The sequence below is a fragment of the Stereum hirsutum genome (genome assembly GCF_000264905.1).
Source record: "Stereum hirsutum FP-91666 SS1 unplaced genomic scaffold STEHIscaffold_27, whole genome shotgun sequence".
Taxonomy (NCBI): Eukaryota; Fungi; Basidiomycota; class Agaricomycetes; order Russulales; family Stereaceae; genus Stereum; species Stereum hirsutum.
The window spans coordinates 198,679-218,969 of NW_006763157.1; the positions used below are offsets into that span (position 1 = coordinate 198,679).

The window sequence follows — 20,291 nt, forward strand, 5'->3', positions numbered from 1 at the left end:
GGCATGAAGGTTGGGTCAACTCCGTCGCGTTCTCTCCAAACGGGGAGCGCATCGTGTCCGGCTCCAATGACGAGACCATCCGCATCTGGGATGCAGAGACGAGCCTGTCCATTGGCGAGCCTCTTCGAGGGCATGAAGGTTGGGTCAATCCGTCGCGTTCTCGTCCAAACGGGGAGCGCATCGTGTCCGGCTCCAATGACGAGACCATCCGCTTCTGGGATGCAGAGACGAGCCTGTCCATTGGCGAGCCTCTTCGAGGGCATGAAGGTTGGGTCAACTCCGTCGTGTTCTCTCCAAACGGGGAGCGCATCGTGTCCGGCTCCAATGACGAGACCATCCGCTTCTGGGATGCAGAGACGGGCCTGTCCATTGGCGAGCCTCTTCGAGGGCATGAAGATGTGGTCACCTCCGTCGTGTTCTCTCCAAACGGGGAGCGCATCGTGTCCGGCTCGGATGACAAGACCATTCACATCTGGGACACACAAATTCCTCATTTTCTCTCCTTCTGTCCTCACCAAGACCATCATCTACCTGAACGTGACTTATGGACCAAGGAAATCAGACTGGGTTCCGATGGCTGGCTTATAGCGCCTAGTACTCAGGAACTAATTTTGTGGATACCTCCAGAATATCGCAAATGTTTGATGTGGCCTCGTATGCGGGTTGTGATCAGCACTACACCTCACATTTCTCTGAACTTCCAACATTTTGCACATGGAGCCAACTGGGCCAAATGCTATGCTCCTCGCGCTATGTCGCCTCAGGGTGCTGCACTATAATATGTAATACTCATCACTTTGTCTTGTCAGTGCAACGACACTTGTTGTTGTGGACAAAAAGACTACGTCCTAAGGATCTTGGTGTTTGTTTTTGTGATTGCTTGTTCTTTGCTGCTACATATATTACACTGTATGCACTTTGCTTGGATTGTCCCCGGTCAGTTTATTTGTTACCGAGCACAGTCTTTTAGAGTGTACCTATTGATAGCTTTCAATTCATCTGCTGGTTTTGGAATCTAGTCGTGCAACGTAACATGCATATTCAAATGAATTTATTGAGAGCAAAACAAGTCTTCAGAACAGTCAAGGATCGGCACCATATAAAATCACCTGCATACCGTGGAGACATAGTAGTATAGAGATCCATCCTCACTCCCTATGATCACTCCTAAACTAACCAGACACGTATCCGGAGCATGAACCAAATACAGCACGGCCAGCTCCCTCCATACGTTCCTCCTCGCTATTAATTGTAAATTTTCTCTAACCACGACACTCGGCCACTCTCAGGCTCTAACGCAATTCGAACCATAGCTTTTTACTGTTTCCTTAAGCATGTCTTCCGTTCCGTTCTCGAGTATTGGCCATCAACGCAGTAGCATGACTGAGACCAGTAAAGTTAAGCTGGTAATATCGTCCTTGCGTATACGGAAAATCTCGAGGTGAGCTGCGAAGCGATCCCAAATGACTCTGCACGCCGCGAGGAGACGTCGGTGAAAAGTAAGAACATGAGCCTGTGGAAGGATAGATGTCACAGTTGCGCGTGGAAGTTCAAGGGGACTCGTGGGCGGTGGAAGATGATCATCATCAGTGCTGTGAATGAGAATAATTATTATGAATTTAGTACAACACATTTGTGGATCTCGATGCGTTGCGGAGATGTCGAGAGAGCATGGCTGTAACTCTTGGACCGAGTTGAACGCTGCCTGGAATCAAACAAAATAAGCAACGGAGCAGTGCAACAAGGATATGAGACGAAGATGACATATCGAAGCTAACATTGTGAAGTGGCCCCCTCCCTCTTGTCCGGCTGAAAATATAATCTCCTGTGAACAACCGTCTTTATGCCCTCCGTTCTGTATTCGACCACATCCAGGCTAAGCGTCAGATTGTGCAGAGACAAGAGCCCGCACGGAAGCCTGATACACGGTAAAGATAAACGGTTGAATATGGGCGCACTGCGTACGGGGTGAGACAGATAAGTGGGAAACCGGAGTGATCTGTTGGATGTCTATGGATGTTCTCAGATGGACGGCCCAGCTCGAACAACTCGTACCTCTACACGCGGTCTATTCGAGGTGCTCCAGCGTGGTCATGACTTCATGCAGGTTCCCTCTTCGCATGAGAGTGGCTCGGCTCAAACCAAATACTTCCGATTAAGGGCGCGACATGAAGAACCGAACCCGAGCTTCTGCCAATATTGACATAAACCGTCTACCGAGCAGTGGTAATCATCATATCCGTAATGCAGATAGTAGCCAGTGCTTGCATAATCCCCACATCTCCTCAAAACTATACTTCGACCGCCCGCAACACTAAACAACGCACCATGATCGTTTCCCGAAAAAGAGACGGAGATATCCTCTCCAAAACAGCTCACAGGTTTCACCCAACGAAATAAAAGAATAAGTGGACGTGTCACAGCCCACCGCGAGACTTCAACTCGCAACCTTCATATTTTAAAGCGCTCCATTGGTTCCACCCCCCAATGCATAACAAGCGGCCGGTTTGAGGCGGCAAGTCGGCTTGATGGGCAAGGACAATTGTTCCCGTTTGGGCAGATAAGTCGGTGGAGTGGTTATGGCTGATGTATGTCTGGCGCTCTATCCAATTGAGCTAGGTGGGGTGGAGATGGCTTGGGAGCAGACAATGGAAGAGATGGTGACCGAAGAGGGAAAAAAAGGAAAGGTACACGTGGCTGGTTGGAAAGAGGGGACAGACAAAAGGTTTGGGGAGCAGAGGAGCATCAAGAAGCGAAGAGTACCGACACGTCTTATCATTCCAAGAGTAGAATCACGGCCGTTCATATACCAGTGTAAAACACGACGGCGAAGCTCTGCATCCCATGGTGCAGGACGAGTACCGACGTGAGCGCTGTCTCCAGGTTGTCGACACTGAACATAGTCGATGCCCACGATTCGATGAGCTTTGAGACGATATGTCCGGAGTAAAAAGAAAAACCGAAGGTAGAGAATGAGTAGCTCATCGAGAACGTCCATGAGCGTTGGGAATACGAACGCTTCGAGCTCACATCTGACTCGAAGAAGCACGAGCCGACTCTGCCCGACTCTTCGAGTTTTTGCACAATGTGACGCCTCGTCAATGTATCGGCTTGTGCCCCAAGTACCCCTCGCTCCGCGCAAACAGCGAACAGTTCACCTCATACGATACGAAGCATTAGATATATCAGACGAAATAAAACGATAAAAAGACGCGAATATGAGCGGTTATTCGGATACAGGGAATCGGACCCCGAGCTGCCGCGATCCTGATATGCTTTCAAATTTGGCGGGGATGAGAGGCGGCAATGTTAGCCGTTACAGCATATCCGATGATACCTTCACAGTACTATTCGGATACTTTGGCTTGAGGGTAGTATTTCCTAGAGTTTTGAAATCATCGATCGGCACATGCGTGTGCGAAGGACGTACCCATAGCTAGTATGGGTTAACGCTACACTGAGCGTAACATAGGACACATCTCCGAGTGAAGCTCTTTCTGAAAGGCCCAGCCATACGAGAACTTGACGTGTCACGTATTACGAGCAGGATAATTAGACAGAAGCAGGAACGAGGGAGAAGACGAAGACAACCCTAGCATTCCTGGGCAGGTGAGTGCGAGCTGGACGAGTCCGCGGAATTGGGCAAGGAGGAGTCGAGTTCAGTTCGATAGGGTGGAGCAAAACACATACTGTGGCAGTTTTGGAATGTCGTCTAGCTGCGGACACAAAAAGTGACACTCGAACAAGAAAAAGTCGCAGAACTATAGACGTTGTGGACCATCTGCTGAGACGCCCACTTGCCAGTGGTCAAGGCATCGTGCACGAATATAAACAAGTGTACCGCCAAGATTCGAGTCTGTGAAGAAAGTGCCGGACAAGTAAACAAGTCGCCTACTAGTACACACCAGTATGCCAGTGGCCGCCCGATGAGAGTCGTCGACGTGAGGTTCAGCAAGATCGCAGGGCTATTTTGTGGTCCGTTCATCACATGAGAATTCCCAGAGACCGACCCAGCTGAAATATCCACTCGTACCGTATGGAACGAGCGTAAAGCTGAGTCCTTGTCATGGTTGGGAAGAATGCACGACCGTGACAAAGGGCGCTGTGGCGTTCAAAGCGGAGCTCAAAATGCTCCGACGGGCTGGAGCTCACACGTGGTCTGGTTCCGTTCCGTCTTCTCCTCCGCTGGCTCTCTCTTGCTGCCAACTGGACCGTAGAGAGCGAGAGCATACTCGACGTCGACCGCGACGATGACAAGGTTCACTCAACTTCAATCCAAAGCCAATGCTGGAGTATCAGACGACGTTATCACCGGGCGGCTGTCTAGCAATAGCCTCCCTCATCTGCATCTGAATCCTTTTCCCATCAAGAAGCTTTCACCGGGCTTCGACAGCTGCTGGGCCACATTACCATCCTGCGCTCCTTATCGTGTGTGCATTCCCAGGTGTGAATAGGGATGACGATAGGAATGTGCTTTTCCCGCCCACTCTTCGCTCGAGCTTCTTCAGCGCTCCTCTTGCTCCTCTTGCTGCTTGAACTTTGCACCTTGGTATTCGTCCTCTTGTTCTTCCTCTACGACGACGACTACGACTACGAAGTCACTTAAGCTTAGGCTCTCCCTCCCCGAACGGTGACCACAAGGTCCGTCCTCCCTCCACCTCCACCTCGTATCAGCCCCCTTGCTTATCGCACGTCAGTCCTAGCGATAATGGGCACAGACTACACGACGAAGAACTATGACATCGAGAAGGAGGCCTCCGCACACGTTACTTCTGTGCTGCCCGCGGATCAGGTAGAGGTCGTTGCGGACCATGCGTTGGGGGAGGACGAGGCGACGTTGGTTGCTCTTGTGTGAGTGCTTCTTCATCTCTTTTCATTCTCTCGTCAGAGGTGAGAGGTGTGAGGGGAGAGAGGGCGTGGGGATGGAAGGTTGGAATGATGGCGGTGGAGCTATATAGACGCGTGGTGTTGGTGATGGTGGACGTCGTGTGAGGAATGATGAGTGCGAGGAGTTGGGAGGTGGCGTAGTCGTCTCCGCCCGCTTTCTTGTGGTCTCCGGAAAGGCAGCTTCGTACTGCATATATACGCGTCATTCCTCCCGAGCGAACGATATAACGCATATATCCTCTGTTCGTGATCTGGATGTGCAAAGCGTCCTAGCACGTACTCGAGCCATAGCTCAGTGCCATCCTGGAACATGACTATAAGTAATCCTTACACACGGACAGTAGCTTGAATTTTTATTTTATTCTTTCAAAACTATCACCCCCTCCCACCAACGCATACTAATACACCCTCTCTCCCCTCTAACACATACATCCAGGTACAAACAAGAGTCCCGCCGTGAATTCTCCATGTTCACCTCTTTTGGCGTCTCGTTCTCCGTTCCTGGATTGCTGCTCTCGATCGCGACCACGCTGTGGTATGGAATAGGATATGCGGGGACTGCGGGTATGGATTGGGGGTACGTCGTTTCAGGCTGTTTTTGTATTCTTCTTGGTTTCTGTCATCGTCATGCGCCACACGCCACATGCAGTCTATTCCGAATCCCAGATCTCACTCCGTTTCGTAGCCTGTTTGTCGAGCACCCCTTCCGTCTGAATTTTACGCCCCTTTCCTCTCCTCTTCATCATACCCCCTCCCCTTCCCTCATCTTGTATGTGTATAACTCCGAGCTGACTATTCCTTTGTCTGACCACGCTCGTACCGCAGCCTCTAACGGCCTATATTACGCCGCTTGGCTTCATAGACTAGTGGGCGGTAAGTCCTGCTCCTCTTCCTCCCTGCTCTTCCGTTCCCTCCGTTGCCTCCTGTCCTTCTCCAGTCAGCTCGCAATTTCTGTCCCTGAGCGCACTCTCTGGAGCCTTCGTACGTCTGCCTGGGCCTAGAGGCGCTACACACTACGAGCGACGACGCCTTGATTCTTGGATGTGTATGTATGTACATAGCGCGAGGAGGCGCGAGGCAGTCCATTCCATCTTTGTATGCATCAAAACTCGCGAGTCAGGCTGTTTCGTCTCTGGAATGTTCTGGATGAATTTCGGAGGTTGAGTGTCAGATGGTTAGTTTGATTTATCGTTCGAGGCTACTTACCAGGTTCGCCGCAGTGGGCCTCATGTCGACATTTCTGCCTCTGGGCTCCTCGTAGCCCGTAGATTGTTCATTGACACAATATAGCCGCCTTTGTTTGACTCCCATGTAGTGTGCCCAGACAAGCACACCACAACCATTCAGATGATTTCTGCGGCTAGCTAGGACCGATTGCGGTTGTGTTCTTTATCCGTTTGCATACTGGGATTCATCAATAAGCTCGTACGACGTATCACGGTGGATAAATCAGCTTGACTTCCCATCTGCTAACTGTCACCATCCTGCCCCTCTTTCAAACCCTCGGGATATTCGTGGGTACGTTTATGCCTGGACTGGGCGCCTCGAGGGCCAGCATCTCTGGGCTGTTCTGGATGAAGGAGAGATATTGATTTATCGTTACAGGCTACAGTACCAAGTTCACCGCAGTAACATTTGTCTTTTTCCGTCGCAGCCACTCTCCGCCAATCTAAACGAAGCTCCATGATTGGCCTTAATATTTACCTCTCCAGAGGGCAAAAACAACGCTCATTTAGGCCTCACGGCCATACCGACTCCGCGCACGTCCGTTATGACTCGATATTTTTTTGTTACCCGATTCATGAGCTCCCTTGTTCGACACTTAGAGTGTATCCATGATTTAGCTCAGATTATGGACGTGTGGGAGATCGTCGTACGGGTTGACATCCGTTAGTATTAGTGGACTCGCGTTGTTTAAAGCACGGTGTATCGCGAGATTCTTGAGTGCGCTCGCATTATTAGAAAATCCAACCTGAGCTCTCATCGTGAAAATCTCAAGTTATCGGCCGCAAAATCTAGGTCCACTCGCTCGTTCGTCCCCGAACGATGGGGAATGTTCGAAGAATCCAGTTATCTCACAGTCCCAATATAGGCACGCCCGCTTGGGCAGTTCGTGGGCATTCTCGATAGCCGTTCGCCATCCGAGCATAAAATTCGGTTTTTCTGATGAAGGGCTCGAAGGGAATATCGGATGCGACGAGTATTTCGATGGGAGGCATGGGAAGAAGAACAAAGGGAGGGGACAGAGGCTCCGAGATGATTGTGCTGTTAGTGCCAGTTATGACGGATTACGAAGAGCTGCGAGAGGAAGGTTCGAGCTGGTTCGAGACCAATGGGGAGGAGAGGCCGGAAATACACCTACAAAAGACATAAATTTCTAATAGAGATAAAAGCACGATACAGGTGCGATGATGGTCAATCAATGCCATATTATTATTGCTATTTCTCAAACGGATGGCAGAGTTTCACCTCCAAGGAGCACAGGGCCACATTTGGGGGATCATGTGACACAGTGCCACTTTGACACAAGACAAGACACGGCGATTGCCGCCAGCAAGTGGCTCAACTCGACGGCCCATCCGCTACTTCCTTCTCTCCTTCATCTCTCTCTCTCTCTCCTCGCAGCAAAGTCCATTCACCTGTCTCTCAATCGTTGTTTGAATCCCTTTCTTGCTCTGCAATATGTCTTCCGGGGAATTGCTTCAGAACGTCGACCCTTCCGATCTCACTCGAGCGACATTGGATCTCAATGAGGACCTCGTTGGCTCGTTCCCGTTGATGCCTCTCGACAAAGAAGCTGGGGTCCCAACCGTTATGTGTTCTGGCTGTTCTACTCTAGACCACTATCTCGAAGAAGGAATGACCATGAAGAGGTGCTCTAGGGTAAGTCCTTCTTTCCACTCAGCCACACTGATGTTCCCGATGTCAGCTAACCGTGGAATCTTTTCGTGTAGTGCAAGGGGCCGTGGTACTGCTCAAAAGAAGTACGCTATGCGATCTTTTTTCCCGATAAATTCATGTGGCTGACATGTGTTTGACTTCTTCCCCCGCCCAGTGCCAGCTGAAAGATTGGTAGGTCGCCTCACTTTTATAACCCGTATGTGTTGTCAGTCCGATGCTGAGATTATCTTCAAAAGGCCCAAGCACAAGCCGAATTGTCACAAGGTCGAAGGTCCAGGAATGACCCAGTTCATTGAATCCATCACCAACAACCTATACACCTCTATGTGGCTCCGAGTCTACGCTGCTTTCGCGTTCGACATGTTCGAGAATTACTGCGACGACAACCCTCCTATGATCCACGTCTACCTCTCCGTCGAACCGTCTGACATCCACGACTTCTTCGCTATCGTGGAGTCAGAGCCTGATCTGTCCAAGAAGATAGAGGGAATGGTGCAAGTCACTGGTGCCGCAAAAAATACAGAGAGCGAGGTCTTGACGGGGCTGAGACTGGATATATGGCGGAAATGTTCTGCAAAGTGTTCGAAGGGCACTAAACTATTTTTCATCCAGTTCATGTGCAGCAGGAGCCCACTTTCGTGGAACTGCTGCATCCCGCTCACGGAACGTGCACTCAACTACGCCCGCTCGTCGCCCATGTATGACTATCTCACGCCCGAAGGAGAAGCTGAGGCGCCGATGAACAAGGATGTAGCTATTCAGTTCGTTCATCTTGTCTACACCACCCTCTGTTTCTCCTCGCCCGGTACTGGTCCTGATGTGATTTTTCTTTCTAAAGATACTTGAACAATACCATCCGTGCAGACCGAGAAAATCGGTTCAAGCTGAGGACAGACATGACACAGCTCGACATAGACGTGATTCGCGGGCTCGTAGACGGGGAAAACAAGTCAGATGCCATTCGCATGCTCAAACAACATGTCTTCAGACATGTGCTATATGCCCCCATTCGTTCTCTCGTTGCTCGCACCCCCGCCTAGTTTGATTTACATTACTCGAGTCTCTTGTCTTCTCAAGGCTTGCGAAGCATGGTGGCGTTCCTGTAGTTTAGATGGTCGAAGATCTCTGTGGCGAGAAGCCGGGTATGCTTCAATAATGTACGTGGTGTAGGAGGGTGTGGAATATTCGCTAAACACCTCTTGATATCGACCATCTCCGATTGCGAAGAACGACTGTCAATCTCAACATACCACCTCCTCAAGCAACTCAAACGGACCATCATTTTCACGGGGGAAGGATGTTCGTCCCCGACTCTAGCCACGCTTTCTGTGACATATTTTCAGCTCGGATGTGTCTTCACTTATAATCTCTTGGTATCATCCAGGTCTGTCACTAGAGCGTGGCGTGGTCTTTTTCAGATCATGTATGTGGATCACTCGGTTGGACGCTCAATCTCCAGCGTTGATAATGGGAAATGAGGCTATAGATCGCGACGCCGTCACAGAGAAGTGCGACAACACGGTCAGCAGAGTCTAAATCTCCAGGTAGACCATCGCCAGACACATAACCCTTACTGCGTGTCCTAGCGTAAGATCCTATCCGTGGTGCGTAGGTTCTTCTTGTACGCTACATAGCCTTTGGTGATGGAAAAAACTCCCGTGAATAGAACCAGCGGCGAAGCAAAAAACGATAATATAGCCAAGAAATACACACACACCACGAACGTACCGTATTACACATCACCCACCACTCCCTTCATATAGAACGCGATCCAACAACACACCATATACCCAACGCCATCTACGACCCCGTGCCCGCCCATCGTTAATGTCGACTCGACTAAGCACGAAACGTTTAAGCGCGCTTCGCAGGAGAGTCCTCAGGCGGCGAACACGAATTAAACAATCCCGAGCCGCCGCCGCCGCCGCGTCTGCGCGGGAGAACATCTTGTGCTCGACGCTGATCTGCGAGGAAGAAGACAGGGGTGAGTTATTAGTTGATGGAAAACAGGCGAGGGGGAGTAGGTGGGTCGTGAGCCGAACCCTGGGTCCTCCGAACCATTTACTGTGGGCGCTCAATGATCGTCAGCCACCGATTTCAGCCATTCGAACAGAGGGGTAATCACCGTGCGTCCACAACCCACCAAATCACAGCCAACAACATCGGACCTACAAATCCCACAACCAGCCCTCTCCTAATTCCAATTCCAACGCTCACGGCGAAAAAGATCTCGAAGCCACCAGGACGAGAACCGGAGGACACAGTTCCGCAGAGTCAACCTATGCGCATGTAATCTTCTCGTACAATAACCCACCACTGCTGTTCTTTTCTCGTGAGTGATAAAATACTCCGCACAGAGCAACAACAAACAAAGAAAGAAATCGATAATACAACCAAGAAAGTAAGTTCTATATACACACCCGACACCCCACCCCCCTCCAATCTAGACATCAATACAACACTAACACCCTGCGGACACTCAACTGCATTGCATACTAATACCTATACCCAGCCCGCTGACGAGAACGGCACCGACAACGAGACCTAAGCCCCCTTCGCAGGGGACGACTCCGACGACGAACGTGAAGGTGCCTGTGCGGCGTCGTCAGCTGGTCGGGCGAGCATCTGGTGCTCGACGTTGATCTACGAGAAGGAAGGGTTTGGTGGTGAGTTACAAAGGTGAAGGTGAGGACGAAGAGGGGCGATGAAACGAACCTTAGGTCCCTTGAACCATTCACTATAGCGCAAAGTTTCCATCAGAAAGGTTCGGAAAAGCTCCCAAACGAACAAATGTGTACTCACCGCGCATCCACGACCCACCACACCATCGCCAAAAACATCGGTCCCCCCCAAACCACAACCGTCCAATTCATCGTCTGCGCATTCAAATCCGCCCCCCTCACCGTCGGAAAACAAAGCACGGGCATCATCAACAACGTAAACGCCGTCGCGACCGTCCCACTCAACCTACTCCACCTCCCCAAATTCCACGGACCCGGGCGGAATCTGTTCCCCACGACGAACGTCCGCAATGCGACGGGCAAAGTGAACGCGACGTAGGCGCCGATAGCGCCGATGGAGAAGATGGCGGAGATGGCGAGCGAGCCGCCGTAGATGAGCAGGAGGAGGAGGATCCCGATGGATGTGTTCATCCAGACGGCGTTGACGGGCGTTTGGGTGTACTTGTTGACGGTGCCGGGGATCCAGGAGAGGGGGAAGACGCCGTCGCGGCCGTAGGCGTAGGTTACGCGGGCTGGGACAGGAGGTTAGGTTGAGGATGGCTGGATAGAGAGTAGGGAGAGTGGAATGAGCTGACGTACATGCGGCGACCATACATCCTTGACCCCTATACGCCACATATCACGCATTCGGGAGGGGTCAGTTTTACAAACTTTCCATGGAACGTGACACAAGAAAAGAATGCACGTACATGAAGAAACTATGCGCGATATAGTCAGCTCCTGTACTTGGGTATGAAACGAGAACACATACCTGCACACGATCGTCATCGCCACGACAGCCATCGCCGTCTTCTGCGGCAACACCTGCAAACAATACGCCACGAACGGCTGACCGAGCTCAGAACCTATCACCGCCGGTATATCGCGCACAGTATACGCGATCACTATCCATGTCATCCCGTCGTCAGCACCGTGCTACCGCGCTCAAACTCAAAGATGACAAGAGGCAGCGAGTACACACCAAGCATCAAGAACCACCCCAACAGTCCTCCCGTCTCCGCCGTCAACACGATAGCCCTCGGACTCGCGATCGCCGCGTTCGAACATTCTTCGGAGAGATGGAACGGGGCGTCGTAGCCCGACATCGTCCAGATGACGGAGATGAAGGACATGAGGATGGCGATCCCGTTGGGCCATTCGGTCTCGTTCTGGATGGATGAGCGCGGGGGTGAATAGAGTTGAAGGAGAAATAGACGGCTGGAGAGTCGGAAAGGAGGGGGGAGGTGAAGGGAAGGGAAGGCTGTGGACGTACCGAAATCGTTCCCCAGACCTCACTACTCGGATTAAACCTCGGATCCCTACATAAACGTTCTCATCAGCACGAACCCTTTCATTCTCCTTCTCCTTCTCCCCCTTCGTGAAATCACCCACCGATTCGTAGTCGCACTCGGAATAATAACCAACACTATGATCAAGAACCCCATATTCAACCAGGTCGACACCGAGTTGAAAATAGCTATATGGCGCGTGGGGAGGGAGGAGATGGCGCCGTGGACGAGGAGGAGGAGGACGGTGAGGAGGAAGGTTTGGTAGTTTGTCGGGACGTAGGACGGGTTGTAGACTGAGGCTGCGGCGAGGCTGGGTGGGTGGGGTAGGGTGGGGTAGGGCGGAGGAGGGGTGACGCAGGTTAGTTAGCTATTTCGAGAGCGAGAGTGTGTGGTAGACGTACATCATGGCCTGTATCATATCGAGTAGTTTAGCACGATGTATGCGCGACTAGGAAGAAATCGGACAAAACTTACAGCACATCCATAATCGACCGACGGAGCGCCCGTGACCTGACCGATCCAATTCGACCTGCGCGACACAAGATCAATATATGCGTTACATGATTTCAACACTGTAATCGTACGGCGGAAAGAGAACGAAAGGGAGGAACGAGAGCAAGACTTACCAGCCAGTGATCCACGACGCTAACGGGCCCCAACCTTCCGGCGCGAGGATGGCAGCGGCGTAATATAGACCACCGGATGCTAGCAGACGGATAGGTGATCAGCTCGGAATCATATGCATACATGAGGATATCTGAGAAAGTAACGAGGAAGGCCGAGGGGAAGATAAGGGACGGTTAGGAAAGCGGAGAAAAGAGGGACTAATGAAGAGGGGGAGAACACGAGGGAAAGAAAGAGGGGAGGACCAGGAAGGACGAGGGGAGGATAAGGGACAGCAGGGACAGAAAAAGAGAAGAAAGGGAGGATTGATGGGTAGAATAAGAAGAGGAACGACGGGAACGAAAAAGAGAACGACGGAGGACGACAGAGGGAGGACAAGGGAAGGAGGAATGGAATGATGACGGAGGCGAGGGAGAGGGAGGAGATAGAAGCAAACGTACTAGGCATCGAAGAAGCCAGCTCGGCCATGCTCATAGCCACACATTGGATCCCCACCATCGCGATCAACCACCTAAACACCCCACCAAGAGAACAAACGTTAGCTCCCTACGTCATGTGGCGCAAATAGCAGGGAGAGACAGAGATTGTGTGAAATCAAGATAATACGGAGGGAGTCGAAGATGATAATGTATGGATGGGGCGGCTCGAGGGTCATGCGTAAGTGGAGAGGGCTCATAGTGCTGTGGGTAGAGAGGAACGATGATAGAGGAGACGAGGTCAAAGGAGATATGTAACGCAAGATCAGATGGAAATCACTGGGAAGGGGATGGAGTGTGGGGTAGTGGGGACGGACGAGGTGCTCGATGAACAGGACTACCGAAGTGGACGCGATTTGGGATTTCGAGTAGACTGCGTGTGGCGTGTGGCGCGTGATGATATTCGAAACCGAGAACAGGAGATCAAAAAAGGTCTAGAACGGACGTACCCCCAAACCATACCCGCAGTTCCCGCATATCCCATTCCATACCACAGCGTCGTAGCGATGGAGGGCAACAGTCCAAGCACGGAGAACGAAACACCGAAGGAGGTGAACATGGAGAACTCGCGGCGGAACTCTTGTTTGTACCTGGACGTATGTGTTATTGGGGGTTAGTATGCATTGGTGCGAAGGGAAGATCAGTGCAAAGAAAGAGAGAAAAGTCAAGCGGATGTCTGTGTAAGGCCCTAAGGCTCGACCGCATGCCAGATCCAGTCGAAGCATTATTGTTGCCCCTAACAGTGAAGAGGAGCAAGGAAGATAGCAAAGAAGTCGATATATGCGTTATATTTTTCGCTCGGGAGGAATGATGCGTATGTTTGCAGTGCGCTGAGATACGTAATCCCATTTCCGCAGACCACATTTGGCTGCACAAGGAAGCGGGTGGCGACCGCTACGCCACCTCTCCGCTCGCACTCATCATTCCTCACGCGACCACCACAGCCGCGCGTCTATGCCGCCCCACCGCCATCATTCCAACTTTCCATCCCATAGCCTCACTCCCCTCACACCTCTCACCTCTGACGAAAGAATCAAAAAATATGAAGAAAAAGTGCTCACCCAAGAGCAACCAACGTCGCTTCGTCCTCCCCCAACGAATGGTCCGCAACCACTTCTACTTCACCTACAGGCAACACGGACGTAACGTGCGCGGAGGCCTTCTTCTCGATGTCGTAGTTCTTCGTGGTGTAGTCTGTCGCCATTATTGCTAGCACTAGGCAAGGGGGTTGATAGATGATATGTGTGGGTTGGAGGGGGAACGGAACTTGGATTCCCCGTTCGGTGAGGGCTAGTGAGTCTTCCTAGTGGTCGTCGTAGAAGAAGACAAGAGGACGGAGAACAAAGTGCGAGCCTGAGGAGCAAGAGGAGCAAGAGGAGCGATGAAGAAGCTGATGAGGAGGCGGGAAAAGACACTCGGCAGCCCTGATCGTTCCTCACCCACAAGGATATATAAACCATAAAGATTCCTATCGTCATCCCTATTCGCACCGAGTAACTTATGCCAATGGGAAGATAAGGAGCGCAGATGGGAGTGGTAATGTGGCCCAGCAGCTGTCGAAGCCCGGTGAAAGCTTCTTGATGGGATAAGGACGAGCATGGCTATTGATAGACAGCCGCCGGGTGATAACGTCGTCCTGTATTCATCTCGTTCCTTGCGTACTGCTGGGTGGACGTTGTCGTCGTTGAGGACGACGTCAAGTATCCTGCAGTTGTCTACGACACGGTTAGCAGCAAATTCGGCGAGAGCCAGAGCCGACGGAGGAAGAACCCAGAGAACGAACGGAGCGGAAAGAGACCACGTGTGAGCTCCGAGCCCCGAGTGCGTCGGGGTATTTTGAGCTCCGCTTTGATATGAACGTCGAACGCCACAGCGCCTTTTGTCGTCCATTCTTCCCGACCATGACGAGGGCTCATGTTCACGGTTGCCCGACTTGGTGAATAGCTTTCGATATGGGTGCTGCAGTCTGTTCAATCTCTGGGCATTCTTGTCATTGGTCCCACACACTCCTCTCGGACGAGTCCAACTTTGATGAAAACACTGGCGCCCGTTCTCTGCTTGTTCTTATGCGTGCGCGACACGCTGACTGCACACGGTGATATCTCAATGAATGATGCGCATATGGACCAGAAAATCTGCGGTATTGTCTTGTCCGACTCTCCTTATTGACGCTTGCTCTAGCCTTTCTCACCGAACTCGCCTCACCCGTGCCCAAATCTGGGTACCATCCAAGCTCTCACACGTACCGATCTACGAACACGAGGGTTGACTTCGTCCTCGTACTTGTTCCCTTCTCGATCGGTTTATCTGAAACTTAGAGGAACGATTCGTATTCTGAGTGTACTTAGCCCTCGGTGTCAGAACGTTGACTGATTCATTGGTTTCCGTTAGCGTCGTTCATCACTCTACATCACCCTTCAGCACTTCAGCTTCAGTTAGGAATCATTTCCTCAAGGTGCTGCAGGACGGCATCGGATGAAAACGGTGGGAGCTTAACTCGGCATCGGATATGGTGTAACGGCTAACATTGCCGCCTCTCACAATCGGGACTCCTAGCTTTACTGTGTACAAACATCACGGCAGCTCGGGGTTCGATTCCCCGTATCCGAACGTTCCCCTTTCTGTCTGTCTTTTTCTTTACTTCTATTTATCTAGTGCTACATACTGTGTCCAATAAACTGATCACCATCCCTGTTAGAGCGCGTTCGCAGCACGAGCGAGGGAGCCTTGGGCGATAAGAATGAGGTGCCACATTGCGGAAACACCCGAAGTGGTTAGGAGCCACGCGTTCGTTTTTCCAACGCTCATGCTCGTTGTCGACGAGTTACTCACACTATCTTCTGTCTTTTCTACTCCTGAAACCGGACGATCTTATAGCTGAACAAATCGTTATCATCTACTATGTTCAGTGTCGACGATTAGTCGACGACCCGGACACAGCGCTCACGTCGGTCCTCATCCCGCACCATGGGATACAGAGCTTCGCGGAGGTCCTTACCTGGTATATAAACGGTCATGATTCAACTCCTGGAATGATAACACGTGACCGTACTCTCCGCTTCTTACTGCTGCTCTGCTCCCCCAAACCTTTTGTCGGTCTCGGACTTTCCGGATCCTCCGACGCCACTCGGCCTCTTTCCAGCCATGGCCAACCACGTGTCCTTTTCCTTTGTTCTCTCCTCGTTCACTATCTCTTCTATTGTCTGTTCCCAAACCATCTCAAGCCCACCTAGCTCAATCGGATAGAGCGTCAGACATACATCAGCCATAACCACTCCACCGACTTGATCTTCCCAAACGGGAACAGTCCTTGCCCATCAAGCCGACTTGCCGCCTCAAACCGGCCGCTTGTTGTGCATTGGGGGGTGGAACCATTGGAGCGCTTTAAAATCTGAAGGCTGCGAGTTCGAGTCTCGCGGTAGGCGCTGATGCGTTCGCTCTAAGTTTGCGACATCTTCTATTTTGTTTCGTTCGGTAAAACCTGTGAGCTGTTTTGGAGAAGACATGCACGTCTCTTTTTGGGGAAACGATCACGCCCCGTTGTTTTGTGCTGTAGTTGTTGACGTGTTGTTTGTGCCTGTGTGGGTGTTCAGCCAGCGTTGGCTATTGTATATATATTGGATATGGCGCTTACTACGCCCCACCGAACAGTCCATGTCGATCTTCACAGAAGCTATAGGTTCGGGTCTCCATTTAGAACCCTTAGCTGGACGTGTGTCCGTTCACTGTGCTGGGAGGAGGGAAATTGCGTGGATCTTTGGCTGTGCCAGAGTACACAAATGGACCGCAAGGGGCGCGCGGCTCGGCTCCAGTTCGAGCTGGGCCGTTCATCTGCGAACGTCCTTAAATATCACACAACTTACTCCGGTTTCATACTGATCTGTCTCACCCCCTACACAACGCGTCCATCTTCAGCCGTTCATATTCAACGTGAGCGAGGCTTCTGCACAGGGTCTTATCTCCGCACAATCCAAAGCTTGGCCTGGCTGTGGTCCATGATTTATGTCGACTGGATGTTTCGTTGCATCGCCTGCGGATCCTTTACCCTCATTCTGTGCTCAACAGCCATGTTTCAGATTGTTGACTTCACTAGGCTGGTCCCGATTGAACTGAGAGAGTAGTGAATGTGAACTCTTCACCATATGCTGACGCTCACGTCTGTATGCCTTACGCCCCCTGAGATCTTCTTTCTACGTAGCATATGTTTTTCTGAGATTTATTCGTATTTTGGCCTTATTTTCAGTTTCGTGTGCTGGTGGAACAGGATCTTGACATCCCATCAACGGTCATCTCGTGATACCCGCACATTGAACACTTATCTGTCCACTCGGAGTAGATGCTGGCTCGACCCGACTGTGTAACGTATACAAACAGATACTTCATCTCCAACTTTTGATGTTGTGATTTTGATTGGGATCTCGATCTCAGTACTTCTCAGTAGTCACCCCTTTATGTACTGCATAAGGCATATATGTAGCGATTTGTATTCAACATCTCCGTCGATTGGGATGCGAGCTCTGGTCACGGTTCCAATGTGCTCAATCACACAGAGGACGTTCGAGTTCCTTCGACCGAGCTCTCGGAGAGCGTCAAATTCCAACATATTCTCTGCAAACAGTTCTCACATCCCGATATCATGATCTTGATTCAATCGTTAGCCAAGCTGTCTGCGAAGATATTTGATTTTCGTTCTTCATTCGCTTAGCTGTTGATCAAGCAGGAGTTTCACCAATTATGTACCCTGATTCTCCGATTTAGCATGACACATATAAACCAGATACTCGCCAGCTCTCTAGAGGGACCAACAGATTGCTCTCATGTCGACCGCAGTCAGCATTTCCGCATTATACTTGGAGTATGCATTCTTCTCGGTCGACATTATTTTATTTTATTTGACATCTCATGGTGTAGACATATAGTCTCTGAGATCTCTATATCTGCATTAGGTGATGCTCGCTCAGGCACTATTTTGTCAAAGTACAGGTCTAACCTTTCTTACAAGTTCTAGTGATATATGATTATATACAGACGTTCTCGATGGAGGTACAAGCAATCTGGTGCAGACCATTAACGGGAGTATCAGTAATTTTTCTCTTCAATCGCTATATGCTGGTCCTCTCTGTCATTGCGGACCTTTATCTCGATACTCCACAAAGTGCCAGCCGTGACAGGTGAGTCGTATCTCTCAATATTTAACGCATAGAAGCTTAGTATAAGCGTTGAATCCCCCTTGCAAACCTCATCTTTGGTAGCTGTAATATCATGAGTCATGTACAGTACGCTTGCGGAATGGTGACCGTCGCATCTACTAGCAGTTCGCAAACTCTCCTTCTTGGGCCCTGTCACACAATTCTGATACCAACATATCTTTGTATCTGAATAATACAGCCTTATTCGCCATGCGCGTATATGCTATCCACGCACGTAAGCGATGGATACTCATAGTCGCCACCATACCTGTGCTGGCACGTATGGGCATTGATTTTTGGGTGCGCTCAATACTCGGGCCATAGGATGAAGCTGATATTTGCATCATAATCAGACTCTGACGGAAGCATCAAATGCATCGGTGTCTGATGATGCACTCGAGAGGAGCATATCTAACAACAGCTGCGAGTATATTGGGCAGCCTGCTGTCATCTCCAGGTATGCAGATTCTTAATATGTGCTCTGGCTTCACTAATGTAGTTACTAATTCTTTCCCCTATCTGATAGACGTCAGCCTTTATTTGGACGTTTACCCACCCACATAATTCCGGAGAATCGAGATGTTGCTTACAATTATCTCCGAAGTGGAGATCTCCTCCATCGCGATCGCCCTATTTTTCGATACATTTGTCCTCGTGCTGACACTCAACCGAGCGTACTGTCACGTCGTTGAGATGCATCGGCTGAAGAGAGCTAGTATTACTCAGGTCATTGTGCGAGACGGTAAGCAAACTGCTTTCGTGTTGACCTTGACCAAAGACTGGTAACATATGCCCACCCTTTTAGGTGTTCTGTACTTCCTGTTGAGCCTTCTCGTTCACCACGGCCACAAGTATTGAACTAAAGTATCGCATAGGCTCATCTTCGGAGTGAGAGTGATCAACCTGATTGTACAGATGGTGAATGTCATAACTTCGCTGAACGCCATGCATCCTTTTATATACTCATTTTCTACGATAGCCACAACTCCAAACATCCGACTATATGATAGCATTGGGTGGAGTCGTCGACGTTTACTACAACTAGTAAGTATATTTCCTTTTAAAAGCCTTTTTATGTCTCAAGATGATACTAATATCCTACTTCATGGCACGTCCGTGGGTGCATCGTAGTGCCCCGAACATGCTCGTCAACAGACTGGTTCTCAACCTCCGTATGTACGACTCTGAGGAATTATTTCCCAACCCTCACCTCTCCACTATGGTATTTGCCGATACATCCACCGAAGGTCGAGTATTGGGAAACATCGGCGCCCCACTTGACCACGACCAGTGGTCGCACGGTCAAGGAGAGCCTGTGGATGATCCATCGGAGTTTTGAAGGACTGTGGAAGGTACATAGGATAGGGTGGTAGACATTGGGGCATTTTGAGGGGTAAATACTGCGGTGAATGAGGTGGTAGAATTTATCCTCGCACGGCTAGGCATCGTGATCCCAGTCATAAGACCTGCGCCAAGTCAGCGAGCGCGTGCAGTGCGCACAGATAGAGGTGACGGAGGTCAAGAGTAAACGCATAGGACCAACATTTTTGTATATAGAGTGCGTAGCCGTCGAGCAAAGGTGTCCATATGGTGTCCATGAACGATCTAGAGTACAGGTAACGAGGAGCCCGAAGGCCCAAATGCCAACATCGTCAATCTGGAGGATTGAGACACAGACAACCGCGGCGACCTTCTAAGCTTGTACCCTATCGTACAGTGTATTGGGAAGCCTCGAGCGATAAACTCATCATCCAGCATTGTTTCCGAGCTTCACCCAGGACAGCACAGAGACGAAACGGCCCGACTAATGAGTCGTGATCATACAAAAATGGGATAGATGGCCTGACGCTACATAGGATACGTACATGAAAGATATCAGTTGAGTTAAACTCTTTGAAACCTCCCATGTGTCGCACTGAGAGAAGCCGGAGAAATTTGTTGGCATAATCTGTCGAGGAATAGGAGGACAAGAGGGCCCAGGAGATCGTGCGAGAGAATACGAAGTTGTGTTGTGACAGTCATTACGAGAAATTTAGCATGCAATGTAGTTGCTACCAGCATGAAGAATCACTGTAGACCGACTCTTGTAGAGACATAACGTCGAGCTCGGTGACGAGAACAAAGCGGTCGCCGGGAACAAGGAGAGAGTGTGATCAACCTGATGACGTCACCCTCCTTGGGTGTCTTTCTTTTTTTTTTGTTATT

The 20,291-nt window shown here is 50.5% G+C and overlaps 4 protein-coding genes and 2 non-coding genes across 6 annotated transcripts; 5 read left to right on the plus strand and 1 right to left on the minus strand.

Moving 5' to 3' along the window:
* Nucleotides 1-11: 11 nt before the first annotated feature.
* On the plus strand, nt 12-779 carry STEHIDRAFT_163752 (WD40 repeat-like protein; the record flags this gene model as incomplete). Its single annotated transcript, XM_007311461.1, has 1 exon — nt 12-779. A coding segment is annotated over one exon (768 nt), but the record flags the coding sequence as incomplete, so codon positions are not given.
* A 6,790-nt stretch (nt 780-7,569) lies between these two features.
* Nucleotides 7,570-8,828, plus strand: STEHIDRAFT_150974 (uncharacterized protein; the record flags this gene model as incomplete). Its single annotated transcript, XM_007311462.1, has 5 exons — nt 7,570-7,770; nt 7,842-7,871; nt 7,943-7,959; nt 8,025-8,549; nt 8,627-8,828. 5 exons carry the CDS (start codon nt 7,570-7,572, stop codon nt 8,826-8,828), a joined length of 975 nt encoding a protein of 324 aa, XP_007311524.1.
* Nucleotides 8,829-10,332: 1,504 nt separating this feature from the next.
* Nucleotides 10,333-14,101, minus strand: STEHIDRAFT_163754 (amino acid permease; the record flags this gene model as incomplete). Its single annotated transcript, XM_007311463.1, has 15 exons — nt 10,333-10,431; nt 10,504-10,525; nt 10,591-11,041; nt 11,109-11,134; nt 11,219-11,227; nt 11,281-11,413; nt 11,491-11,677; nt 11,782-11,827; nt 11,901-12,107; nt 12,199-12,206; nt 12,272-12,326; nt 12,424-12,502; nt 12,862-12,932; nt 13,347-13,487; nt 13,959-14,101. The coding sequence occupies 15 exons, from the start codon at nt 14,099-14,101 to the stop codon at nt 10,333-10,335; spliced, it is 1,677 nt and encodes a 558-aa protein (XP_007311525.1).
* A 1,299-nt stretch (nt 14,102-15,400) lies between these two features.
* Nucleotides 15,401-15,507, plus strand: STEHIDRAFT_t364. Its single transcript has one exon. It is a non-coding gene; the product is annotated as a tRNA-Glu (tRNA).
* Nucleotides 15,508-16,120: 613 nt separating this feature from the next.
* On the plus strand, nt 16,121-16,322 carry STEHIDRAFT_t365. The gene has a single exon. It is a non-coding gene; the product is annotated as a tRNA-Val (tRNA).
* Nucleotides 16,323-18,296: 1,974 nt separating this feature from the next.
* On the plus strand, nt 18,297-19,425 carry STEHIDRAFT_163755 (uncharacterized protein; the record flags this gene model as incomplete). Its single annotated transcript, XM_007311464.1, has 8 exons — nt 18,297-18,386; nt 18,440-18,543; nt 18,613-18,632; nt 18,691-18,828; nt 18,892-18,898; nt 18,962-19,004; nt 19,066-19,130; nt 19,218-19,425. The coding sequence occupies 8 exons, from the start codon at nt 18,297-18,299 to the stop codon at nt 19,423-19,425; spliced, it is 675 nt and encodes a 224-aa protein (XP_007311526.1).
* Nucleotides 19,426-20,291: the final 866 nt, after the last annotated feature.